This window comes from Stegostoma tigrinum, chromosome 17, assembly GCF_030684315.1.
Source record: "Stegostoma tigrinum isolate sSteTig4 chromosome 17, sSteTig4.hap1, whole genome shotgun sequence".
NCBI classification, from domain to species: domain Eukaryota; kingdom Metazoa; phylum Chordata; class Chondrichthyes; order Orectolobiformes; family Stegostomatidae; genus Stegostoma; species Stegostoma tigrinum.
This window is the reverse complement of record NC_081370.1, coordinates 14,962,228-14,986,070: the sequence shown is the minus strand read 5'-3', so window position 1 is coordinate 14,986,070 and position 23,843 is coordinate 14,962,228. Positions and strand designations below refer to the sequence as shown.

General features: G+C 42.3%; 1 protein-coding gene across 5 annotated transcripts in view; it reads right to left on the bottom strand.

Moving 5' to 3' along the window:
- Nucleotides 1-2,650: 2,650 nt before the first annotated feature.
- LOC125459229 (embryonic protein UVS.2-like) overlaps nucleotides 2,651-23,843 on the bottom strand; it is a 129,592-nt gene continuing 108,399 nt past the window's right edge. For all 5 annotated transcript variants that reach the window (XM_059651857.1, XM_048545375.2, XM_059651861.1 and 2 more), the window contains 2 exons: nucleotides 19,808-19,926; nucleotides 2,651-2,916 (listed from right to left, as the gene is read on the bottom strand). In XM_059651857.1, the coding sequence (XP_059507840.1) occupies nucleotides 2,677-2,916; nucleotides 19,808-19,926 (359 nt within the window). In that variant the 3' untranslated portion in view covers nucleotides 2,651-2,676. The remainder of the gene's footprint in view (nucleotides 2,917-19,807; nucleotides 19,927-23,843) is intronic.

Genomic DNA, 23,843 nt, shown 5'->3' with positions numbered 1-23,843 from the left:
CAGCAGTCTCTTAAATGACCCCAATGACCTTGCTTCCACAACTGCTGCTGGCAACGCATTCCATGCTCTCACAACTCTCTGCGTAAAGAACCTGCCTCTGACATCCCCTCTATACTTTCCACCAACCAGCTTAAAACTATGACCCCTCGTGCTAGCCATTTCTGCCCTGGGAAATAGTCTCTGGCTATCAACTCTATCTATGCCTCTCATTATCTTGTATACCTCAATTAGGTCCCCTCTCCTCCTCCTTTTCTCCAATGAAAAGAGACCGAGCTCAGTCAACCTCTCTTCATAAGATAAGCCCTCCAGTCCAGGCAGCATCCTGGTAAACCTCCTCTGAACCCTCTCCAAAGCATCCACATCTTTCCTATAATAGGGCGCCCAGAACTGGACGCAGTATTCCAAGTACGGTCTAACCAAAGTTTTATAGAGCTGCAACAAGATCTCACGACTCTTAAACTCAATACCCCTGTTAATGAAAGCCAAAACACCATACGCTTTCTTAACAACCCTGTCCACTTGGGTGGCCATTTTAAGGGATCTATGTATCTGCACACCAAGATCCCTCTGTTCCTCCACGCTGCCAAGAATCCTATCCTTAATCCTGTACTCAGCTTTCAAATTCGACCTTCCAAAATGCATCACCTCGCATTTATCCAGGTTGAACTCCATCTGCCACCTCTCAGCCCATCTCTGCATCCTGTCAATGTCCCGCTGCAGCCTACAACAGCCCTCTACACTGTCAACGACACCTCCGACCTTTGTGTCGTCTGCAAACTTGCTGACCCATCCTTCAATTCCCTCGTCCAAGTCATTAATAAAAATTACAAACAGTAGAGGCCCAAGGACAGAGCCCTGTGGAACTCCACTCACCACTGGTGAGTGGAGAGATAAATTCTTGATTAGTACAGAAATCAAGTGTTACATGGAAAACATAGATAAGCGGATGTGAGGAATGTTGGATCAGTCATGATCATACAAGCTAAACAGTTGAATGACCTTTTCTTGCTCCTATTTCTTATGGTGTTTCAATTACACTTACTTGAATCTTAAAAACAACTTCATGGGCCACATCTTTAGCTGTCAGACAACCAGGGAGGACTTACACAGTTAATAGTAAGGCCATGGGGTGTGTTGTCAAACAGGGAGACCTTGGTTGTAGGCATCACAGGTAGACAGGGTGGAGAAGGCAGCGTTTGGCACGCTTGCCTTCATCAGTCAGAGTACTCAGTACAGAAGTTGGGGAGTCATATTAAGATTACACAGGTCATTGGTGATGCCACTTTTGGATATTGTGTACAGTTCTGGTTGTCCTGCTCTAGGAAGGATATTACTAAATTGAAGAGGGTGCAGAAAAGACTTACAAAGATGTTACCAGTCTGGAAGGGTATAAGGAGAGGCTGGATAAGCTGGGAGCTGTTTCACAGGCGCATAGCAGGTTAAGGTGGGCTGTACAAAGGTTATAAAATCATGAGAGGCATAGATAAGGTGAATAACTAAGGTATTTTCACACTGGTTGGGGCATTCAAACCTAGGGGACAGAATTTTAATGTGAGAAGAGAAACATGTAATAGGCACCCGAGGGGTGATGTTTTCACACAGATGGTGGTTGGTATGTGGAATGAACTGCCAGAGGAAGTGGTAGGTGCAGGTACAGTTACAACATTTAAAAGACATTTGGATAGGTACATGAATAGGAAAGGTTGAGAGAAGTATGGGCCAAGCACAGGCAAATGAAACTAGCTTAGTTTCGGAAACTTGATTAGCATGGACGAATTGGGCTGAAGCTTCTGTTTCCGTGCTGCATGACTCTGTCAGCAAAAATATGCACTAGCGAATGTCCAAGAAAGTAGCGTGTAACTGTTACACAGCTGTAAGTCCCAAAGGCCCTCTACTCTTCATTACTGTGACTGTTGTAGGAACCTGCCTGTACATGCAGTTTTCTGTTCAAGAAATCACATAGGTTCATATTCATCCACTTTGATGACCTCTTTACTTCTTCTCTACTATGAGAATGTATGGAAAATTCTTGGCTGTGGACATTGTGGTTGATTAAAATGGTTTACAGGAAGTCTTCATTCTGCTTTCTTGTGGCAATACAGATTGAGCACATGCTTACTTATCCCAGGGGATACAATAACTAGAAGTTTGGAACACCAAGTACTGTCAGAAAATACACTGTACCAATGTACAGTAGAACCAAATAGTCATCAATGAGCCCCTAGTTAGCTTGATTAACTCACAGAAATTTAAAACAAAATATCAGCACGAACAATGTTGTTTCTCACAAAGTGCAAATTTCAATTTAAAATGCCATTAGATGCTTTTCGGTTTTTCTTCTGCATTAATATGCTAAAATTAAGAGCTGGCAGCAGACATTACACTCCACAACACAGCCCCATATCTCTTTTAAACTAAACAATGTTTCAGTATGCTATGTTCATACCTTATGCCGTCTATGTGCCTGAATCAGCCAAAAACAGTTTGAGACTTCATGTGAATTCATGGAACCTTTATGTTCAACTCTACCTACAATTCTGGTTGGTGAAGCAGTCAACATTTCTCCACATCTAACTGGAAAATGGGTAAAAAAAAATCAGTGAAACATTTACAGTCTTCTAATTCTTTTTTATATATAGATATGTACACAAATAAATTGAAAGAACACACCAATTGTTATACCAAGATTTTACCAAATCGATACTTAGCACTGAAACCACGAGTGTGTTTCTGTCCACCCGAGAAAAATGTAATTAACAATTTATGCTGGGAAGAGATCACTGCTGGAGCCACTTTGCCACAAGCTGGTCCTTTGAGAATTGGTGAGCGAATGTTAGAACCGTCATAAATTTTTAGATGATCTCGATAGCAGCCTATAAATGGTCGAATGTAAAAGAAATCGAATTCCATGATGATCTATAATAAGGAATAAGATGTCAATTTTCTTTTTACTTTCAGAATCACAATATAGAAGACTGATCAGTACACTATTGCAAAACGAAGTTGCATATATGAAATAAGGACATTATCTCTGAAAATCAGGAAGTCTGAGTTTTTCTATTATCAATAATGATGCAGATGAAGTTCAAAAATTTGATGCTCTGAATATAATTTTTAACTAAAATTCAGATTTTCTTGACTGCTTGTCAATTCTAAAACTTTGTGATCTAGGGCTGAAACCAGATGAAGGTACAAGCCCAATTCTAGGGCTCCTAAAACTCAGACAGCTAAATACTGAAAAACAGAACACTGGAGTGTAATCTTCATATACTTATAAAGCTGAATGGTGGAAACACACATTAAGCATTGAGCAACTCTAATCAACAATCCTGACTACACATGTCAATTGTCCTAATATTGTGATTCTATCTGTCACATCCTTGAAAATTCAATCACATTATTTAGACATGACTTCCCTTTATAAGTTAATGCTGGCTTTCCTTGATTATTAATGCCTTTCGAAGATTTATATTGTACTTCAGAATTGATTAAAATAAGTTTTCCACAACAAAGTTATTTATAAGGTCAAAGCTAATTAACGGTGGTAAAATGTTGATAGTGCTTCAATCCTCTGGCTTCATTACTGTAGACAGGAAGTTTTGAAATATGATGGTCAGAATCTACATATTTTCCATTCTTCTTTCTTTTAGAGTCTGGTGAGTTACTTGATCCAAGCATTGTGATTTGTCCATTTTCAAGTATGTCAAGTCCTTTAACACTTTTTCTCTTATAATAGTTATCCAATCCAATTGAGTCATAGAGTCATACAGCACAGAAACTGACCCTTCAGTCCAGCCTGTCCATGCCGAACATAATCCCAAACTGAACTAGTCCCTGGTGCCTGCTCTTGGCCCATATCCCTCCAAACCTTTCCTAATCATATATCCATCCAAATCTCTGTTAAATGTTGTAATTGTACCCACGTCCACCACTTTATCGGGAAGTTCATTCCACACATGAACCACTCTGTGTGCAAAAATGTGCCTCCTATGTCACATTCTTTCACATTAATTATCACATTATAATTGGATCTACCGTAAAATATTTCTTCAGAAACATCTACTCTGCACCTCTTTTGATACCATCAGCATCTTTTCATACTCTCTTTGCTATCTTCACTTTTTTCTAAGCTTCATCTCTACTTTTCGCCTAGGTTCTCTACAGTATTAAGCTCTCAGTGTTTGACTTAAAGCTTCCTTTCAGTTATGACCTACCTTAGAATCATACAACCAATATAGTGTGGAAGCAGAGTATTCGGTTCATCAAGTCCACACTGACCCTTCAAAGAGCATTCCAGCCGGACCCATCCCCTACCCCATCTCTGTCATCCTGCATGCTTAACCTATAGCTAACCCACCTAATCTACACATGCACAAAAACTATGGACAATCCAGTCAATCCACCTAATCTGCATATTTTTGGACGAAATCGGATCACCTGGAGCAAACCCATGCAGACACAGGAAGATATGCAAATTCTACAGAGACAGTCACCCAAGGGTAGAATCAAACCCTGGTCCCTGGTGCTGTGAGGCAGCAGTGCTAACCACTCAGCCCTTGTAGTGCCCCTCACTACATGATGCCATTCAGAAGGTTTACCTACTTTCTATGGGTACGTGTTCACCCTGAATAACTCCCATTGCTCTACATGATTCACCAACTTTTGCCAAAGCATTTCTCAGCCTAATAAAATTTAGAAGTTTATGCTGTATTATTTTTGCCTTTGCCATAACTATACCAGTTCTAAGTGAATTATGATCACTTCAATACCGGTGTTCTGCCCATTTCATTCCCTGAAACCGAATCTAAAATTGCACATTCTTACTCCGTCACACCCAAGTTCAACTCCACATCAACAATACTTGCTAGGCTCACCACATATCAACTAACAAAATTCTTTTGTATTCAACTTATTAACTCCGGGGCCTATATACTTTTACACTGACTGAAACCTCCCTCTAGGGCCTTGTTTTATTCATTTGGCAAACATTTGCCTACAAATTTGCCCTTTAAACTCCCTCAGACTTTTCTGATTCCCAATTCAACACTTGTAGCCTATTCAATGATCCCTGTAAAAGCAGGCCATTTGTCTCCTCTAGCTAGATTCACCACTCAATAAGATCATGTTGATCTGATTTTGGCCTCGACTGAGCAATCCCACTGATCTCTGATACAGTATGACTTCTCAATTAGTCAAAAATACATCTATATATTGCTTAAAGCTTTACGTGATTCCCAACCCAATCACCTTCTGAGGAAGAGAATTCCTATGTTGCGCAAAAGGCTGAGAGAAAATTGTTACCCTAATCTCCATCCTGAAAGGGCAAGTGAATTTTAAAATAATGCCCATTAGTTCCTGATTGAACCACAAGAGTAAATCCCTTTTCACGTCAACTGTCTTAAGACTTTTTGGGACCTTATACACTTCAATCAAATCACCCATCACTATTCTAAACTCCACCGTAAATAAATCAAGCCTGTCTAACCTATACTCATAGGATAATCTGCCCAGTCCATGTGTCAACCTAATATGCCTCTGGTGAACTGGTTCCTATGTATTTATACTCTTCCTTAAATAAGGAGATCAAAACTGCATATAGTATTTGAGGCCTGGTCTCACCAATGCCCCATAATACTGAAGCATAACATCCTTACTTTATGTTCAATACCTCTCATAATAAAGAGTAGTGATTGAAACGAGGTCAGCCAGGCGGATATCACAGAGTGTAAGCTCCCTGATTGGGGCTGTTAACCTGATATAAACAGGACTGTCAAGGGTTCCGCTCCCTCAAGAAGCTAGCTTTGAACTCTCCGGGTCAGTGTCATGTGCAAGCATGTGCAATTAAAGGGTGAAATGGTGATGGGATACCAGCCTTCATGGAGTTATTTCAAACAGATAGCTTTGTCTACCTTGATTACTTTCTGTGGCTTCATACTAGGCAACATCCTGTTAAATCTTCTCTGCACCCTTTACATTGCTTCCACATCCTTCCTATAACGCAGTGACCAGAACTGTATGCAAGTGCGGCCATACCAGAGTTTTGCACAGCTGCAACATTACCTCATGGCTCCGAAACTCAATCCCTCTACCAATAAAACCTAACACAACCATACACCTTCTTAACAACCCTATCAACCTGGGTGGCAACCTTCAGGGATCTATGCACATGGTCACAGAGATAGCTCTGCTCACCCACACTATCAAGAATCTTACTATTAGCCCAGTATTCTGTATTCCTGTTACTCCTTCCAAAGTGAATCACCTCACACTTTTCTGTATTAAACTCCATTTGCAACCTCTCAGCCCAGCTCTGCAGCTTATCCAAGCCCCTCTGTAACCCGCAACATCCTTCCGCACTATCTACAACTCCACTGACTTTAGTGTCATCCACAAATTTACTAATGCATCCTTCTACGCCCTCATCCAGGTCATTTATAAAAATGACAGACAGCAGTGGCCCCAAAACACATCCTTGGGGTACACCAGTAGTAACTGAATTCCAGGATGAACATTTCCCATCAACGATCACTCTCTGTCTTCTTACAGCTGGCCAATTTCTGATCTAAACCGCTAAATCATCCTCAATCCCATGCCTCCGTATTTTCTGCAATAGCTCCGTGGGCAACCTTATCAAACGCTTTACTGAAATCCATATACACCACATCAACCGCTTTACCCTCATCCACCTGTTTGGTCACCTTCTCAAATAACTCAATAAGGTTTGTGAGGCATGACGTACCCTTCACAAAACCGTGTTGACTATCCCAAATCAAATTATTCCTTTCTTGATGAATATAAATCCTATCTCTTATAATCCTCCCCAACACTTTACCCACAACCGAAGTAAGGCTCACTCGTCTACAATTACCAGGGCTGTCTTCTACTCCCCTTCTTGAACAAGGGGACAACATTTGCTATCCTCCAGTCTTCTGGAACTATTCCTGTAGACAATCACAACATAAAGATCAAAGGCTCTGCAATCTCATCCCTAGCTTCCAAGAGAATCCTAGGATAAATCCCATCCGGCCCAGGGGACTGATCTATTTTCACACTTTCCAGAATTGCTAACACTTCTTTCTTAGGAACCTCAATCCTGTCTAGTCTAATAGTCTGTATCTCAGTATTCTCCTCAACAACACTGTCTTTTTCATGTGTGAATACTGATGAAAAATATTCATTTAGCGCCTCTCCTATCTCTTCGGACTCCATGCACAACTTCCCAGTACTGTCCTTGACTGGCCCTAATCTTACTCTAGTCAATCTTTTATTCCTGACATACCTATAGAAAGCTTTAGGGTTTTCCTTGATGCTACCTGCCAAAAACTTCTCATGTTCCCTCCTGGCTCTTCTTAGCTCTCTCTTTAGATCCTTCCTGGCTAACTTGTAACTCTCAAGCGCCCTAACTGAGCCCTCACGCCTCATTTTTACTTAAGTCTCCTTCTTTCTCTTGACAAGGGATTCAACTTCTTTAGCAAACTACGGTTCCCTCACTCGACCACTTCCTCCCTGCCTGACAGGTACATACTTTTCAAGGACACGCAGTAGCTATTCCTTGAACAAGCTCCAGATTTTAATTGTGTCCAGTCTCTGCAGTTTCCTTCACCGTCCTATGCATCCTAAATCTTGCCTAATCGCCTCAAATTGCCTTTCCCCCAGCTATAACTCTTTCCCTGCGGTATATACCTATCCTTTTCCATCGCTAAAGTAAATGTAACCAAATTGTGGTCACGATCACTGAAGTGCTCCCCTACCACCAAATCTAACACCTTGCCTGGTTCATTACCCAGTACCCCAAATCCAATGTTGTCTCACCTCTTGCTGGCCTATCTACATACTGTGTCAGGAAACCCTGCTGCACACATTGGACAAAAACTGACCCATCTAAAGTACTCGAACTAAAGTGTCTCCAGTCAATAAATGTAAAGTCTACCCTGCTACTTTGCTCCTATCCAGAATCATCTTTGGTCTATATCTCTGGAACTTTTTGGAGGCCTGTAGAAAACTAACAACAGGGTATAGACCTCTCCTTTCCTGTTTCTAACCTCAGCAGACCAGTACTCATCAAACACCCTTTCTGCCACCGTAATACTGTCCTTGACTAACAATGCCACACCTCCACCTCTTTTACCACCTTCCCTGATCTTACTGAAACATCTAAACCCCGGAACCTGCAACAACCATTCCTGTCCCTGCTCTATCCATGTCTCCGAAATGGCCACTGCATCGAAGTCCCAGGTACGAACCCACGCTGCAAGTTCACCCACCTTATTTCAAATGCTCCTAACGTTGAAGTAGACACACTTCAAACCACCTTCCTGCCTGCTGGTACATTCCTGTGACTTTGAAACCTTATTCATGACCTCACTACTGAACCTCCTATTCACTGGAGCTACAAATCAGGCTCCCACCCCCCTGCTAAATTAGGTTAAACCCTCCCGAAGAGCATTAGCAAACTTCTCCCCCAGGATATTGGTACCCCTCTGGTTCAGGTGTAGACCATCCCATTTGCAGAGGTCCCATCTACCCCAGAATGAGCCCCAATTATCCAGGTATCTGAATCCCTCCCTCCTGCACCATCCCTGTAGCTAGGTGTTCGACTGCTCTCTCTCCCTATTCCTTCACCTCGATAGCATGTGGCACGGGTAACAAACCAGAGATAACAACTCTACTTGTTCTAGCTCTAAGCTTCCACCCTAGATCCTTGAATTTCTGCCTACATCCCCATCCCTTTTCCTACCTATGTTGTTGGTGCCTATGTAGATCACTACTTGGGGCTATCTCCCCTCCCCTTTAAGGATCCCGATCTCCTATCTGTCCCCCTAACTATGCAGTCCCCAATGACGAATGCTCTGCTCCTCTCCATAACTGTAGCATTCCATTCCTCTTACAATAAATTAGAACATTTCACTTCCTAATTGCTTGCCACAGCTGCATACTACCTTTCTTACTGACTTGTGTATTAATACAGAGACTCCTCTTGTGTTGGCTTTAAGAGGTATGTTTACACCTTATTTTAGCGACAGAAGGTTAAGACAGAGGTAACGGGCAGTCTACTTTCAGCAAATAAAGTAAACAGCTTGTGAGGTGTTGGGCTTTTTTTTAAACAATGGAACAACAGAAGCAGCCTGAACAGGTGGAGTCAAGCTCCCACAGAACGAGGATTTTTAGTTTTACCTTTCTGCAGTTGCTGGGGTCTTGAAGCTGGATATGGAAGCACTTAATCCTCTCTCTGTTACAGCTAAAAGCTGGGGTTTTCTTTATGCTGCTAGAATTGCATGTGATACACTCTATTTTACTGAAGTTGTCTTTGCCAAGGATATGTTCATGGGATATTACTTATTTTGTCTGTATTTTAACCGTAGTATGGAAATAAATGCAGTTTGCTTCAAGTTGAGCAGTTTGGTGAATCAAATTGCATCTGGAATGCAACGTCTTACCTACAAAATAATAAAAAGTTAGACTAATGTCCTAGGATTTAGGATTATTGGGCTCAAAGGCAGTGAGTGGTGATATCTTTGAGGTGTTGTATTTGGTTGGTTTAAATAGGGTGTGCTTTGTACAGTAATAGATCTTTCAGTCATGGGGGATGAAGTCACTTTAGAATTTTACCGAAAGTGAGTAAGACAAAGTTTTTGGAATTGGCAGGTGAGCTGGAGTCGGGGCTGCCTTTGTCCACACAAAAAGGACAGCAATTGCAGCAATAGCTCAACATTTACGATTGCTGGAAATGCTGTTGGAATTATTGGAAACGGCTAAAATTCATTTGCAAATGAAGCAGCTTGAACATGACAAGGAAATGAAGCAGTTTCAATTATGACTAAAAGCAAAGGAAAAGGAAAAGGAAGGCGCTAGCAGAAGAATGGGAGAAAAAGAACGCTTTTGAACTTCAGAGGTCGGAACTGAAAACTCAAACTCGACTTGAAATGGCAGAGGTACAGATGAAAGGTACGGGTAGTGATGAGAACAGTGATGGACAACAAGCCCATCAGAGCCAAAGGTCTGGTGGGAATCTGTTTAAACATGCCCATCTTTGCCAAAGTTTAACAAGATGGATGTAGAAGCCATTCTCATTTCATGTGAGCAAGTGGCTAAACAAATGAAATGGCCACTGACCATATGGGGTGTAGTTGATTAAAACAAAGTTTGTAGGCAGATCTAGTGAGGCATTTACATCACTATAACAGGAGATCTCCACGGAATAAGGTGAGAAGTAAAAAAAGCTGTCTTAATTGCATATGAGCTAGTACCAGAAGCCTACAAACATTGTTTTAGGAATCTAAAGAGGGAACCTAGTCAAATGTACATACAGTTTAAAGGGATTAAACAAAGTAACTTTGATGAGTGGATAAAGGAATTGAAAATAGATAAAACAAACATCTTGGAGAGATGATCATTTTAGAGGAGTTTAAAAATTCACTTCCTGAAGTAGCAAGAACTCATATGGAAGGGCAGAAAGTTAAGACTGCAATATTAGCAGCAGTGATTATGAGTTGGTTAATAAGTTTGGCTTCTGACATCAGTTTCAATCAGTGAGGGATCCTCAATGGAGATAACAAGGAAAGCTTACTACAGGGTAAAAAGACAACCTATGAGGGGTAAAGAAAAGTTAAAAAAGTTCAGATAACAAGGTGTAGAGCTGGATGAACACAGCAGGCCAAGCAGCATCAGAGGAGCAGGAAGACTGATGTTTCAGGCCTAGACCCTTCTTCATTTTTCTGAAGAAGTGTCTAGGCCCAAAACGTCAGCCTTCTGGCTCTGCTGATGCTGCTTAGCCGGCTGTGTTCATCCTGCTCTACACCTTGTAATCTCAGATTCTCCAGCATCTGCAGTTCCTACTATCTCTCAAAAAAGCTCAGATGTTTTCACTGCAATAAAGTAGGCCATCTGAAATTTCAGTGTTGGTAGTTTAGAATAAGCACAGGGAAGACAGATAAGCCACTGACTTTTGTTGAAGTAGTAAAGCTGAGAACAGTGGATGCTAAAAAGCTGCAAAAGAATGCACAACTCGATCAGGAGTTGGTTGAGAAGAAAGTGCTAGATCTCTTTAAAGAATTTAATTGTGAGGGTAGGGTTTACTCATGTATGCCAGCTGAAGTCTCTGGGAGACCTCAACATTGACTCCAGATCCCATGAAGTCTCAAGGCTTCAGGTTAAACATGGGCAAGCAAACCTCCTGCTAATTACCACAAACCCTCCTCCTTCAGCTAATGAATCAGTAGTCCTCCATGTTGAACAACACTAGGACAAGCATTCACAAAAGCAAGGGCAAAAAATGAACCTCTGGGTGGGGGATTTTAATGTCCACCACCAAAAGAGGCTCAGCAGCAATACGACTGATCAAGCTGCTAAACTGGGTCTGTGGCAAGTGGTGAAAGGAAGCAACAAGAGGGAGAAACATTCTTGACCTCATCCTAAGCAATCTACCAGATGCAGATGCATATGTCCATGACAATATCAGTAAGAGTGATCACCACACAGTCCTTGTGGAGACAAAGTCCCACCTCCACACTGAAAATAACGCCACTGTGTCATGTGGCATTATATGCAGTCGGCATAGGGTCAACTGCATTCTGAGGAAGTGTCACCGGACCCGAAATGTTAACCTTGACATCTCCTTCACAGATGGTGCCAGACTTGCTGAACTTTTCCAGGAACTTTGTTTTTGTTCCTGATTTACAGCATCCACAGTTCTTTTGGTTTTTAAGTGACGGAATCAACCTGCTTCAATGCAGAGTGCAGAACGGCATGCCAGGAGTAGCACCAGGCATACCTGAAGATGAAGTGTCGACCTGGTGAAGCAAACAGCATTACTTGTATGCCAAGCAACGTAAGAAGCAAGTGTTAGACACAGCGAAGTGATTCTACAACCAATGGATCAGATTTAAGCTCTGTAGTCCTTCCAAATCCAGTCATGAATAAATGATTACATAACTCATTGCAAGAGGAGGTTCCAAATATCCCCGCCCTCAACGATGAAGAGCCCAGGGCATCAGTGCAAAAGATAAGGCTGAAGCTTTTGCAGCAATCTTCAGCCAGAATTGACAAGTGGATGTTCCAACTTAGCCTCCTCCAATGGTCCCCAGTATTACAGATACCAGTCTTCAGCCAATTCAATTCACGCCACATGATATCAAGAAACGTTTGGAGGCACTAAATACCACAAAGGCTGTGGGCCCTAACAAAATGTCGGCAATATACTGAAGATGTGTGCTCCAGAACTTCCCAAGAATGTGGAAAATTGCCCAAGTATGTCGTGTACATTAAAAGTAGGACAAATCCAACCCGGCCAGTTACCACCCCATCAGTCTATTGTTGATCAGCAGTAAAGTGATTGAAATTGTCATTAATAGTGCTAACAAGCAGCACCTGCTCAGCAATAACCTCCTCAGTGATGGCCAGTTTGGGTCCTGCCAGGGCCACTTAGCTGAGGCCTAATTACAGCTTTGGTTTAAACACGGGTTAAAAAAAAACTGAATTCCAGTGGTGAGGTAAGAGTGACAGCCCTTGACATCAAGGCTGCATTCAAGTGAATGTGGCAACACAGAGCCCTCGCATAACTGGAATCAATGGGTATCAGGCGGCAAACTCTGCTGGTTAGAGTCATACCCGACAAGGGATGTTCACTGACATTTACGCAATGTTCAACACCATCTGCAAATCCTCATACAGCAGCTTGTGTCCAAATGCAACAAGATCTGGACAATATCCGGGCTTGGGCTGACAGATGGCAAGTAACATTCACACCCCTGTCATGCCAGACTATGGCCATCACCAACAAGAGCAGTCTAACCACTGCTCCTTAATATTCAATGATGTTACCATCATTGAATCCCCCATTACCAGCATCCTGGGAGTTAGCAATGATTGGAAACAACTAGAATCACAACATAAATGCAGCGGAATCAGTAATTTTTTGATCGTAACAGATGTGCCACAAACGTTCCAGAGGCCATTCCATTACACAGTGTCACAGCTAAAACGAGTGTAGAAGACTTGCTCAGATTTTCACCAGATACAGATTACCCACAGAAATACAAACAGATCAAGGGTCAAATTTTACATTAAAATTATTCAAGGAAGTTACGATAGCTTTGAAATAAAACAATTCAAATCCGCTGCATACCATTCAGAATCACAGGAACATCAGAGCAGTGGCATCAAACTTTAAAGGCTACGTTGGGGGCTTACAGTTAAGACTATCCAGAGGATTGGGATAAAGGTATTACTTGTGTACACTTTGCAATTAGGGACACACCTAAGAAATCAACTAAATTCCGTACATTTGATTTAGTTTTTGGGCATGAGGAAGATGGCTGTAGTTGGGGACATCAGTCATCTCAGCTCCAGGAGATATCTGCAGGAGTTCTTCATGGTAATGTACTAGGACCAACCATCTTCAGCCGCTTCATCAACAATCTTCCCTCCATCGTAAGGTCACAAGTGGGGAAGTTTGCCAATGACTATACTATGTTCAGCACCATCTGCGAGTCCTCAGACACACAGTTTGTATGAAAATGCAATAAGATATAGACAATATCCAGGCTTGGGCTGACAGACGACAAGTAACATTCGCGCCCCTGTCATGCCAGGCTATGACCATCACCATCAAGAGGCAGTCTAGCTAACTGCTCCTTGATATTTAACGGTGTTACCATCACTGAATAACTCATTATCAGCATCCTGGGAGTGAGCACTGATTGCAAACAACTGGACTCACTACAAAAATGCAGTGGCTATAAGAGCAGGTCACAGGCTAGGAATACTGTGACGAGTCACTCAAATCCTCACTCCTCAAAGCATGTCTACCACCTACAAGGCACAAGTCAGCAGTGTGATGGAATATTACCCCCTTGCCTGGATGACTGTAGCCCCAACAACACTCTAGAAACTTTCAGGCAAAGCAGTTCATTTGATTGGCACTGCATCCACAAGCATCCATTCCCTCCTTCACTGATGTTCAGTAGCAGCAGTTTGTGCTACCTACAAGATCTGCTGCAGAAATTCACGCAAGATCCTCAGACAGCACCTTCCAAACATACAACCACTGCCATCTGGAAGAGCAAGGGCACCAAATATATGGGAACTCCATCACCTTCAAGTTCCCCTCCAAGCCTCTCACCATCCTGACTTGGAAATATATCGCCATTCCTTCACTATCACTGGGTCAAAATCTAGGAATTCCTTCCCTAAAGGCATTGTGGGTCAACCCACAGCAGGTGGACTGCAGCTGTTCAAGAAACCAGCTCACCACCACTTTCTCAAGGGCAACGAGGGACAGGTAATAAATGCTGGCCAGACAGCGATGCCCACATCCTGCAAAATTAACTAAAAAATAAGTTCATCAAGTTGTATTGCTGGTGGGTTACAGAAAGGAAATGTTGGGGGTAGCACATGAATTTCCAGTGGAAGGTCATTTGGGAATAAGGAAAACTCAAGCCAAAATGCAGCAATACTTTTATTGGCCTGGACTGCAAAAGAACATTGTTGAATTTTGTGAGACATGTCATATGTGACAGGTAGTTGGAAAACCTCAGGCAGCAATGAACCCAGTGTGCTTAATAACCTTTTCCGCATACAAAGGTACTTTTACAATAATTGTAACTGATTGTGTAGGACCCCTACCTAAAAGAAAAAGTGGAAATCAGTAGTTGATGATCATAACGGAAGCGTCCACAAAATTTCCAGAAGCCATTCCATTACGCAAAATCACAGCTAACAGGATTGTAGAAGAGTAGCTCAGATTTTTCACTCTGTACAGACTATCCATAGAAATACAATTGGATCAAAGGTCAAATTTTACATCAAAATTATTCGAGGAAGTTATGGATATCTTCAGAATAAAACAATTCAAATCTACTGTATACCATTCAGAATCACAGAGAAGATTACAGCGGTAACATCAAACTTTAAAGTCTATCTTGGGGGCTTACAGTAGATACTATCCACAGGATTGGGATAAAGGTATTACACTTGTACGTTTTGTAATTAGGGACACACTTAAGAAATCAACTAAATTCAGTTTATTTGAATTAGGTTTTAGTCATGGGAAGACTAGGCCACTGAAATTAACTGAGGAAAAATTGGTGGATCAGAGTTCAGAGATTACACGTTTGGACTATGTGTCAAATTTTAGGGCAAGATGGGATAGGGTGGGTGAGTTCGCTAGACAGCATTTGAAAGTAGCACAGCGTGAGATGAAACAGCAAGCCGAAAAAAAAACCTGAATATTCGCAATCCTGCTCATGGAGCTAAGTGTTAGTGTTATTTCCAGTGAAAGGTGAACCTTTAAAGATAAGGCTTGATGGGCCTTACCAAATCAAAAGGAAATTGAGTGAGGTGAATTGTTTGAAAGTATGTTGGATAGAAAGGAATCTCACCAAGTGTGTCATGTAATTATGGTCTAATGGCATTTTGCTAACGAAAGAAAGCAAAAGGAAAATGTGTTACTGGTTACAACACAGAGTGAAGAACCAAGTTTAGATGATTCTGAATTGGATATTCCTCGAATTAAATTTGACAATGAGGAAGTTCTCAAAAATTGGGATAAATTAGTCAGTTACCTTGAAGAGAAAAATCAGTGACCTGAGAGTTATTACAATCACATGGAGAGATAAATGGGAATAAGCTGGGAAGTATTAATCTGATTATGCATGATGTAGACATAGGTAGTAGATAGGTAGACATACTCAGAGAAAATGGGTCCCTGCTTAAGAACCTCAGCCTCCTGGCTGAAAGGTATGGGCGCTACTACTGCACCACAAGAGCCCCTCTGCATCTGCTTTATTTTCTACTCAACCTGTTGAAAAATGGTTATATGCTCCATTTCTGGAGCAAGTAGGACTCAAACCCAGGTCTTCAGACTCAGAGGTAGATACACAATCACTGTGTCACAAAAACCCTCCTGTGTCCACCTTATATTTTTTCCTCTATACCTAGCAGTGCTACAACACACAAGTAAGTGATTTTCTAATCAGCAAATTCACCGTGACTTTTTTTAAAACTACCACCAGTAACCACCCACGCAATCGACGGAATATTTACAAGGAAAGCCCACGATAGGCAATACAAATGTTCAAATGTGAGGGGATAAATCAGAATTGAGGTGGAAGAGGAAATAAGGCACTGTATTTCTAAATGTTATGCTATTACATCCCTTAGAAGAGACTCTGTCATTTTGCTAGTAATCGATATTAAGCTAAATAACCCATATTACTTGTTTTTGTTTCCTTTCCTTTTTACATAAAGGTATTATATTGCAATTTCCCAATCCTTTTGTATTTTTCCAGGATTTAAGAATTCCTGGAAGAAATACCACCAGTAGCTACTACTTTTATTCTTTTAGGATGTATCCCTTCAGGTCCAGGGATTGATTGGTCTTTAGCTCCATTAGCTTCCCCAGCAGTTTTTCTCTAGTAAACTTATTGTATTTATTTCCTCTCCTCCTTCTGATCCTTGACTAATTAGTGTTTTTGGAATGCTATGAGTGTCTTCCTCCGTGAAGACTGATACAAAGTAGTTATTTCAACTCCTCTGCCATTTCCTACTTCCAATTATTATTTCTCCATTCCTGTCGACTTGGGTCTCTTTCTTCTGTTTTATATATTTATAGAAGCTTTGATTGTCAGTTTGATATTACTTGCAAATTTAGCCTGAAAATTTATCTTTTTTTCCCCCCGGTCATCTTTTGTTGGTTTTTAAAACTTTCCTCATCCTCTGGTTTACCAATAACCTTTTCCAGATGTCTTTTTTATTTCAATTTGATGCTATTCTGAACTTCATTAGTTAACCATGGGAGGCTTATTCCACTCCTAGATTCCTTCTTTCTCACTATAATATATTTTAGCCATCGGCCATGCTTTCCTAAACATCTGCAACTGCTCAATAGTCTTTGCTGCTAAACTCCTTTCCTAGCCCACACCATCCAGCTGTGCTCTCATTCCTTCATAATTACCTTTATTTAAGTTTGGCACACTAAACACAGTTCCTGACACAATTTTCTCTCACCACATGAATGATAAATCCTACTATGTTATGGCCACTGTTCCCCATTTATCAAGCCTGCCTCATTATACATCACAAGATCCAAAATAGCCTGACCCCTGGTTAGATCCACAATATTGTTCCACAGAACTGTCTGGAATACAGTTGATGAATTCCTCTTGTCACTCATCATTTGTGTTTGACCTTTTTAACCTGTCCTCATTATCTCCTGATTTGTTCTCTGTACTAACATTTAGCTAGTTATGGTCCAGTGGTTGGTGGGTTTTGAATCATAAGGGAAGAGTAAGGGACTGTTAAATCTGGTGAGGGGAGAGCATGAATGTCAACTGCTTGGGGCAGTGTGGGCGGTGTGCTCAGGGTTGGGCATTTAAAAAGTTTGGGAGCATAGGTAGTACTTTGGGGGGTTTTAGTAGTTACTCAGCAGTTAGATCAGGTTTTCAACACTTTACATTTCCTAAGTAATGATTTATTTAATTATTGAATTCTCCAATTTAAATGGAAATTTTCATAAGATTTCAGGTATAAGCAGGTTGCTCATTAGAATTTTCAACTTCTCAGGCAATTCCCTCAGTATGTGTTGCACTGGGGATCCTGCAGGGTCTAATGTGCTACTCCCAACGACACTGCAGAGATGAAAGGCAGCCATCAGAAAATCCAGGACTACGATTCCACCTACTCTCAACAGAGCTAGACCAGTAGTGCACCTTTTTTTTAAAACTATACCACATTAAGGATTATGAAAAATTGTATTGTGGTCTAGAACTGGGATAGGCTGCACATTAAAACTGATCCTATATTTTGTACTTTTTATTAGTCAGTGTCTAACTGATATTACTGAATAATAATCTGTACTAAGTAAATAATTTTTAATTCATTCATGGAATGTGGACGTCACTGGATGAGCCAGCAATTACTGCCCTTTTCAAATGCCAAGAGAGTAGCTGTGGGTCTGGAGCTGCATGTAGGACAGACCAGGTAAGGATGGCAGTTTCATTCTCTAAAGGACATTTGTGAACCAGATGGGATTTTCCTCATATCAACAGCAGCTTTAAAGTCAATAGATTTTTAAAAAGATTAAATTCAAATTCCATCATGTCAGGATTTGAACTTGCATTTAACAGAATATTACTTGGGTCTCTGGAATCAAGATCAAGTGACAAGAATAATAGGTGATCACCTGGATAGAGTCATAGAGATGTACAGCATGGAAACAGACCCTTTGGTCTAACTCGTCTGCAGCAGCCAGATATCCTAAGTAAATCTAGTCCCATATTCTAGCATTTAGCCATATTCCTCTAAACCCTTCCTATTCATACAGCCATCCAGATGCCTTTTAAATGCTGGAATCATACCAGCCTCCACCACTTCCTCTGGCAGCTCATTCCATATACGCACCACACTTTGTATGAAAAAGCTACCCCTTAGATCCTTTTATATCTTTCCCCTCTCAACTTAAACCTATGTCATCTAGTTTTGGAGCCCCCCCACCTCAGGGAAATGACCTTGCCTATTCATCCTATCTCTGTACATCATGATTTTATAAACCTCTATAAGGCTTGACATTCCAGGGAAAACAGTCCCAGCCTATTGAGCCTCTTGCTATAGCTCAAACCCTGGCAAAATCCACATAAATCTTTCCTGAAGTCTTTCTAGTTTCACAACATCCTTCCTCTAGGAGAGAGACCAGAACTGCATGCAATACTCCAAAAGTGGCCAAACCCAACCGCAACATGACTTCTCAACTCCTATATTCAATGCACTGACCAATAAAGACAAACAAACCAAATGCCTCCTTCACCATCCTATCTACCTGTGACTCCACTTTCAATGAACTATGAACCTGTGCATTAAGGTCTCTTTGTTCGGCAACACTTCCCAGGACCTTACCATTAAGTGTACAGGTCCTACCCTAAATTGCCTTTTCAAAATGCAACACCACACATTATTCTAAATTAAACTCTACCTGCCGCTCCTTGGCCTATCTAATCAAGATCCCATTGTAGTCTGAGGTAACTTTCTTTGCTGTCCACCACACCTCCAATTTCAGAGTCATCTACAAACTTATTAACCATAACTTCTATGTTCACATCCAAACTATTCTATAAATGACAAAAAGACTGGGACACTTTCACTGGAGTGTAGCAAGTTGAATGGTGACCTTATAGAAGTTTATAATAGCATGAGGGACATAGATAAGGTGAGTAGTAAGGGTCTTTTTCTCTAGGGTGAGCGAGTTCAAAACTAGGGGGCATATTTTTAAGATGCAAGGAGGAAGAGTATAAAGGACATCCGGTGCAACTATTTTGTTACATGGAGAATGGTTTGTATGCAGATTAAACTATCAGAGTAAACAGCAAATGCAGAGCCAGTTACAACATTTAAAAGACATTTGAATAAGTATGTGAACAGGAAAGGTGTGGAAGGACATGGGTCAAAGGCAGGCAAGTGGGACAAGTTTGGTTTGGGAATAAGATCAACGTGGACAAGTTGGACCAAAGGGTCTGCTTCTATTCTGTATGACTCTATGTCCCCTCCTAACGGCACAAAACCAAGTTTTGCTGATTGCACTGAATGGAGAAATATACAAACTGCGGATGTGAAACACATGGTAACTAGTAGGATGGTTAGACAGATAGCAATAGCAATTTACAGTGAAGTAAGTAATGAACTGGCTTTTCTCTGTGCATGATCCAGTTGAACCTTAATGCAAGATGGAGTAGAAAGAAAATCACTGTGCAAATCTCTCAATTAAGTAAACAGCTAAGAGTTTTATTTTTGTTTTGCCTCTTATGCAATTACCACATACCTTATACTTCAAAGGTGCCCTGATTATCCATCTGCAGTGGGCAAAACTAGGATACATGTCTGGGTAGTTTGGAGAGGTGAAAATTCCATCAGTTTTAGTGAGTAGGTTTCCACATACCTCTAAGAAAAATCAAGCCAGAACACACAAAATCAAATACGAAACATTCAGTGATGTTCATATTCCTCACACATCAGTAAGTCAAGTGGGCAGAAGAGTATGTTAGCTGAGATATCAGTTTATTTATGTATTCATCCGTTGGAAATAAAATGAGACACAATGAGCCAGAAGAGGTATTTATTTGATAATGTAATGAAAAAAGCAAAGAAATTCAAAAAAATTATTTAGAAAATGTTACCAGAAGGAAGTTGCAATAGTACACAGGAAAACTAATGTTTTGTGATAATTAGAACCTTGGAAATCCAAGAGTTAATGGAGAAAGGCTCACACAAATAAGCCATCAACTAAAGATGCAGTAAATTGAGTAGAAACAAAATAGTCATGCATGGAAAATAAAGTCAGAAATTGCTGGAGAAACTTAGGTCTGTCAACATCTGTGGGAAGAAAACAAAGTTAATGTTCTGGAGTCTAGTGACTCATCATCAGAACTGTGAGTAACGAGAAAAAGTGGTAATAATACTGAAGCTGAAGTTGGGGGAGGGGTGGAGGAGGACAGTAGGTAGGTGGAGATGGAGCCAGAGAGAGGTATGAAAGGACTGGGTAGACAAGGAAATTGCTGATAGCAGGTCAGGGCAGAAGAAAAGGTGAATAAATGATAATAAGTCCTCAGAGTTTAAGAAAATAAACAAAGTGTACTGAAAGCAACCCAGAAAATGTGATAATGAGTCTAGGAATATGTGATGAATGGGGCCCTCCACTTCTTCCTGTCCTGCAGACCCGACCAGTCCCCGTCCACCGACACCCTCATCTGCCTAGCCGAACTCGTCCTCACCCTCAACAACTTCTCTTTCGATTCCTCCCACTTCCTACAGACTAAGGGGGTGGCCATGGGTACCCGCATGGGCCCAAGCTATGCCTGCCCCTTTGTAGGTTATGTGGAACAGTCCCTCTTTCGCACCGACACTGGCCCAAAACCCCACCTCTTCCTCCATTACATTGATGACTGTATCGGCGCCGCCTCATGCTCACAAGAGGAGTTTGAACAGTTCACCCATTTCACCAACACCTTCCAACCCAATCTTAAGTTCACCTGGACCATCTCCAACACATCCCTCACCTTCTTGGACCTTGCTGTCTCCATCTCAGGCAACCACCTACAAACTGATGTCCATTTCGAGCCCACCGACTCCCACAGCTACCTGAAACACACCTCCTCTCACCCATCTTCCAGCAAAAATTCCATCCCCTATTCCCAATTCCCTCACCTCATCTGCATCTGCTCCCAGGGTGAGGCATTCCACTCCCACTCATCCCAGATGTCCTCGTTGTTCCAGGCCCGCAACATCCCCCCAACAATGGTCGAGAACGCCCTCGACCATGTCTCCTGCATTTCCCGAACCTCATCCCTCACACCCCACCCTTGCAATAACCGCCAAAAGAGAATCCCCTTCGTCCTCGCATATCATCCCACCAAACTCCAGATCCAACGCATCATCCTCCGACACTTCTGCCATCTGCAATCTGACCCCATCACCAAAGACATTTTTCCAACTGCACCCTTGTCTGCCTTCCAGACAGGCCACTCTCTTCATAACTCCCTTGTCCGCTCCACACTCCCCAGCAACCCCACCAAATGCAGCACTTTCCTCTGCAACCGCAGGAAGTGCTACACCTGCCCCCACACCACCTCACTCACCCCCATCCCAGGCCCCAAGATGACTTTCCACATCAAGCAGATGTTCACCTGCACATCCGCCAGTGTGGTATACTGCATTCGCTGTACACGGGGTGGCCTCCTCTACATTGGGGAAACCAAGCGGAGGCTTGCGGACAGCTTTGCAGAACACCTACGCTGGGTTCGTAATTAACAACTGCACCTCCCAGTCGCGAACCATTTCAACTCCGCCTCCCATTCCTTAGACAACATGTCCATCCTGGGCCTCCTGCAGTGCCTTAATGATGCCACCCGTAGGTTGCAGGAACAGAAACTCATATTCCACTTGGGAACCCTGCAGCCCAATGGTATCAATGTGGATTTCACCGGCTTCAAAATCTCCCCTCCCCCCACTGCATCCCAAAACCAGCCTAGCTCGCCCCCGCCTGCCTAACCTGTTCTTCCTCTCACTTTATCCCCTCCTCCTACCTCAAGCCGCACCTCCATTTCCTATCTACTAACCTTATCCTGCCCCCTTGACCTGTCCACCCTCCCCAGACTGACATATCCCCTCCCTACCGCCCCAGCCATATTCTCCTCTCCACCTATCTTCTCCTCTATCCATCTTCAGTCCGCCTCCCCCTCTCTCCGTATTTATTTCAGAATCCTCTCCCAATCCTCCTTTTCTGATGAAGGGTCGAGGGCTCCTAAGATGCTGCTTGGCCTGCTGTGTTCATCCAGCCCCACACTTTGTTATCTTAACTGCTAAAAGTAACCTGTGTCATTAGAGGACCAGGTATGGGGAAGGTAAAATAAACAAATGGAAGGATGGAATTAAGCTCTAAAGTTATTGAACTCCATGTTCAGTCCGAGAGGCTGCTGGGTCCACAAACAGAAAATGAGGTGTTATTCTTCGAGCTTGCACTGAGGCTCACTGGGACACTGCAGCACACCCAATACAGAGATGTTGGCCAGGGAACACAGTGGTGTGTTGAAGAGGCAGGCAACTGGAAGCTCACAGTCATTTCTGGGGACAGAATATAGGTGTATGCAAAGTGGTCATCCAGTTTGCTCTGTTCTTGGAATCGATATTTTTGAAAAGGGCTGCTTTGCATTCAAAGTGCTGCTGGAGGTTTAAGTATGGGCTTTGGTGAATACCAGGCTTTGGATAAGGAGCAGATCAGCAGACAAAATAAACAGCGAGATGGTGGAAGGGTAAGGCGCTTTAGTCGGAGGTCTTCAGCTCACCAGTTCCTTCTCATTTATTTTTTCTCCTCTTCGCAATATTTTCTTCTTCCTCCAAACTCCCAACCTTTAACTACCCCCACCTGAAAAAATGAACTGAGGGAGATGAGTTACCACCCGAGACTGGGCAGGAGATCAGCATGCAGGCCGTGTCCCTCAGCAGTGGCAGAGTGAGCAGAGGTCGAGTTGTGGACTAAATCCTGGAACATTGGCAGCAGATCCAGCAAGGGCCGGGCTGAGTCCCGGAGTGACAGACTGGCTGAGTCCTGGAGTGATGGCAGTGAAGTCAGCATGGGCAGGGCCAAGTCCCAGAGTGACAGATGGGCCGGGTACAGGACCGACAGAGGGGCAGAGGCCACGATTGGAACAATGGGCAAGCCAAAATCTCGGAGCAACAGCAACACAGCAATCCCAGGACCCAGAGCGACAGCAGCAGGGAATCCCAAGTCCCAGTGTGGCATATGGGAATCCAGAGTCCTGCAGCAGTATGTGGAGAATCCCAAGTCTCACAGCAGCATGAGGTAAAGCGAATCTCAGTACATTGCAACTTACCTTGTTGCTGCTGAGTGCCAGTGAGCAGTGGTCTGGAGACTGGAGCGATGCAGGACGATTGTTGAACTTGGGCCTGGTGCGATGTCCTGAGCTGCTGTAGTTGGGAATTCTTTACCAGACTGTATTGCAAATCCTTTTCACAGATGTTATAACTATCTCATTCCTAACTCATTCTCAGACACTGAAAGTAATGCTTACAATTTCCTTTTAATTTGTATAACACATTACTTTTGTATAACACATTACTTTTTTTTAAACTCAAAATTTGTACCCAGGTACTTGTATTTAAGATGGTACCATTAAAAGGCAGCCATTGTAAAATCTTTTCACTGTACTCCTGTACTTCTATACTGGAGCACAAGTGACAATAAAGGATATTCTACTCTATTCTGTTCTATTCAATGAGGTTAGATGGAAGATTCTGTACTTTGTCTTACTGTGAAGGGTCAGAGATGGCAGTTAGGGCAG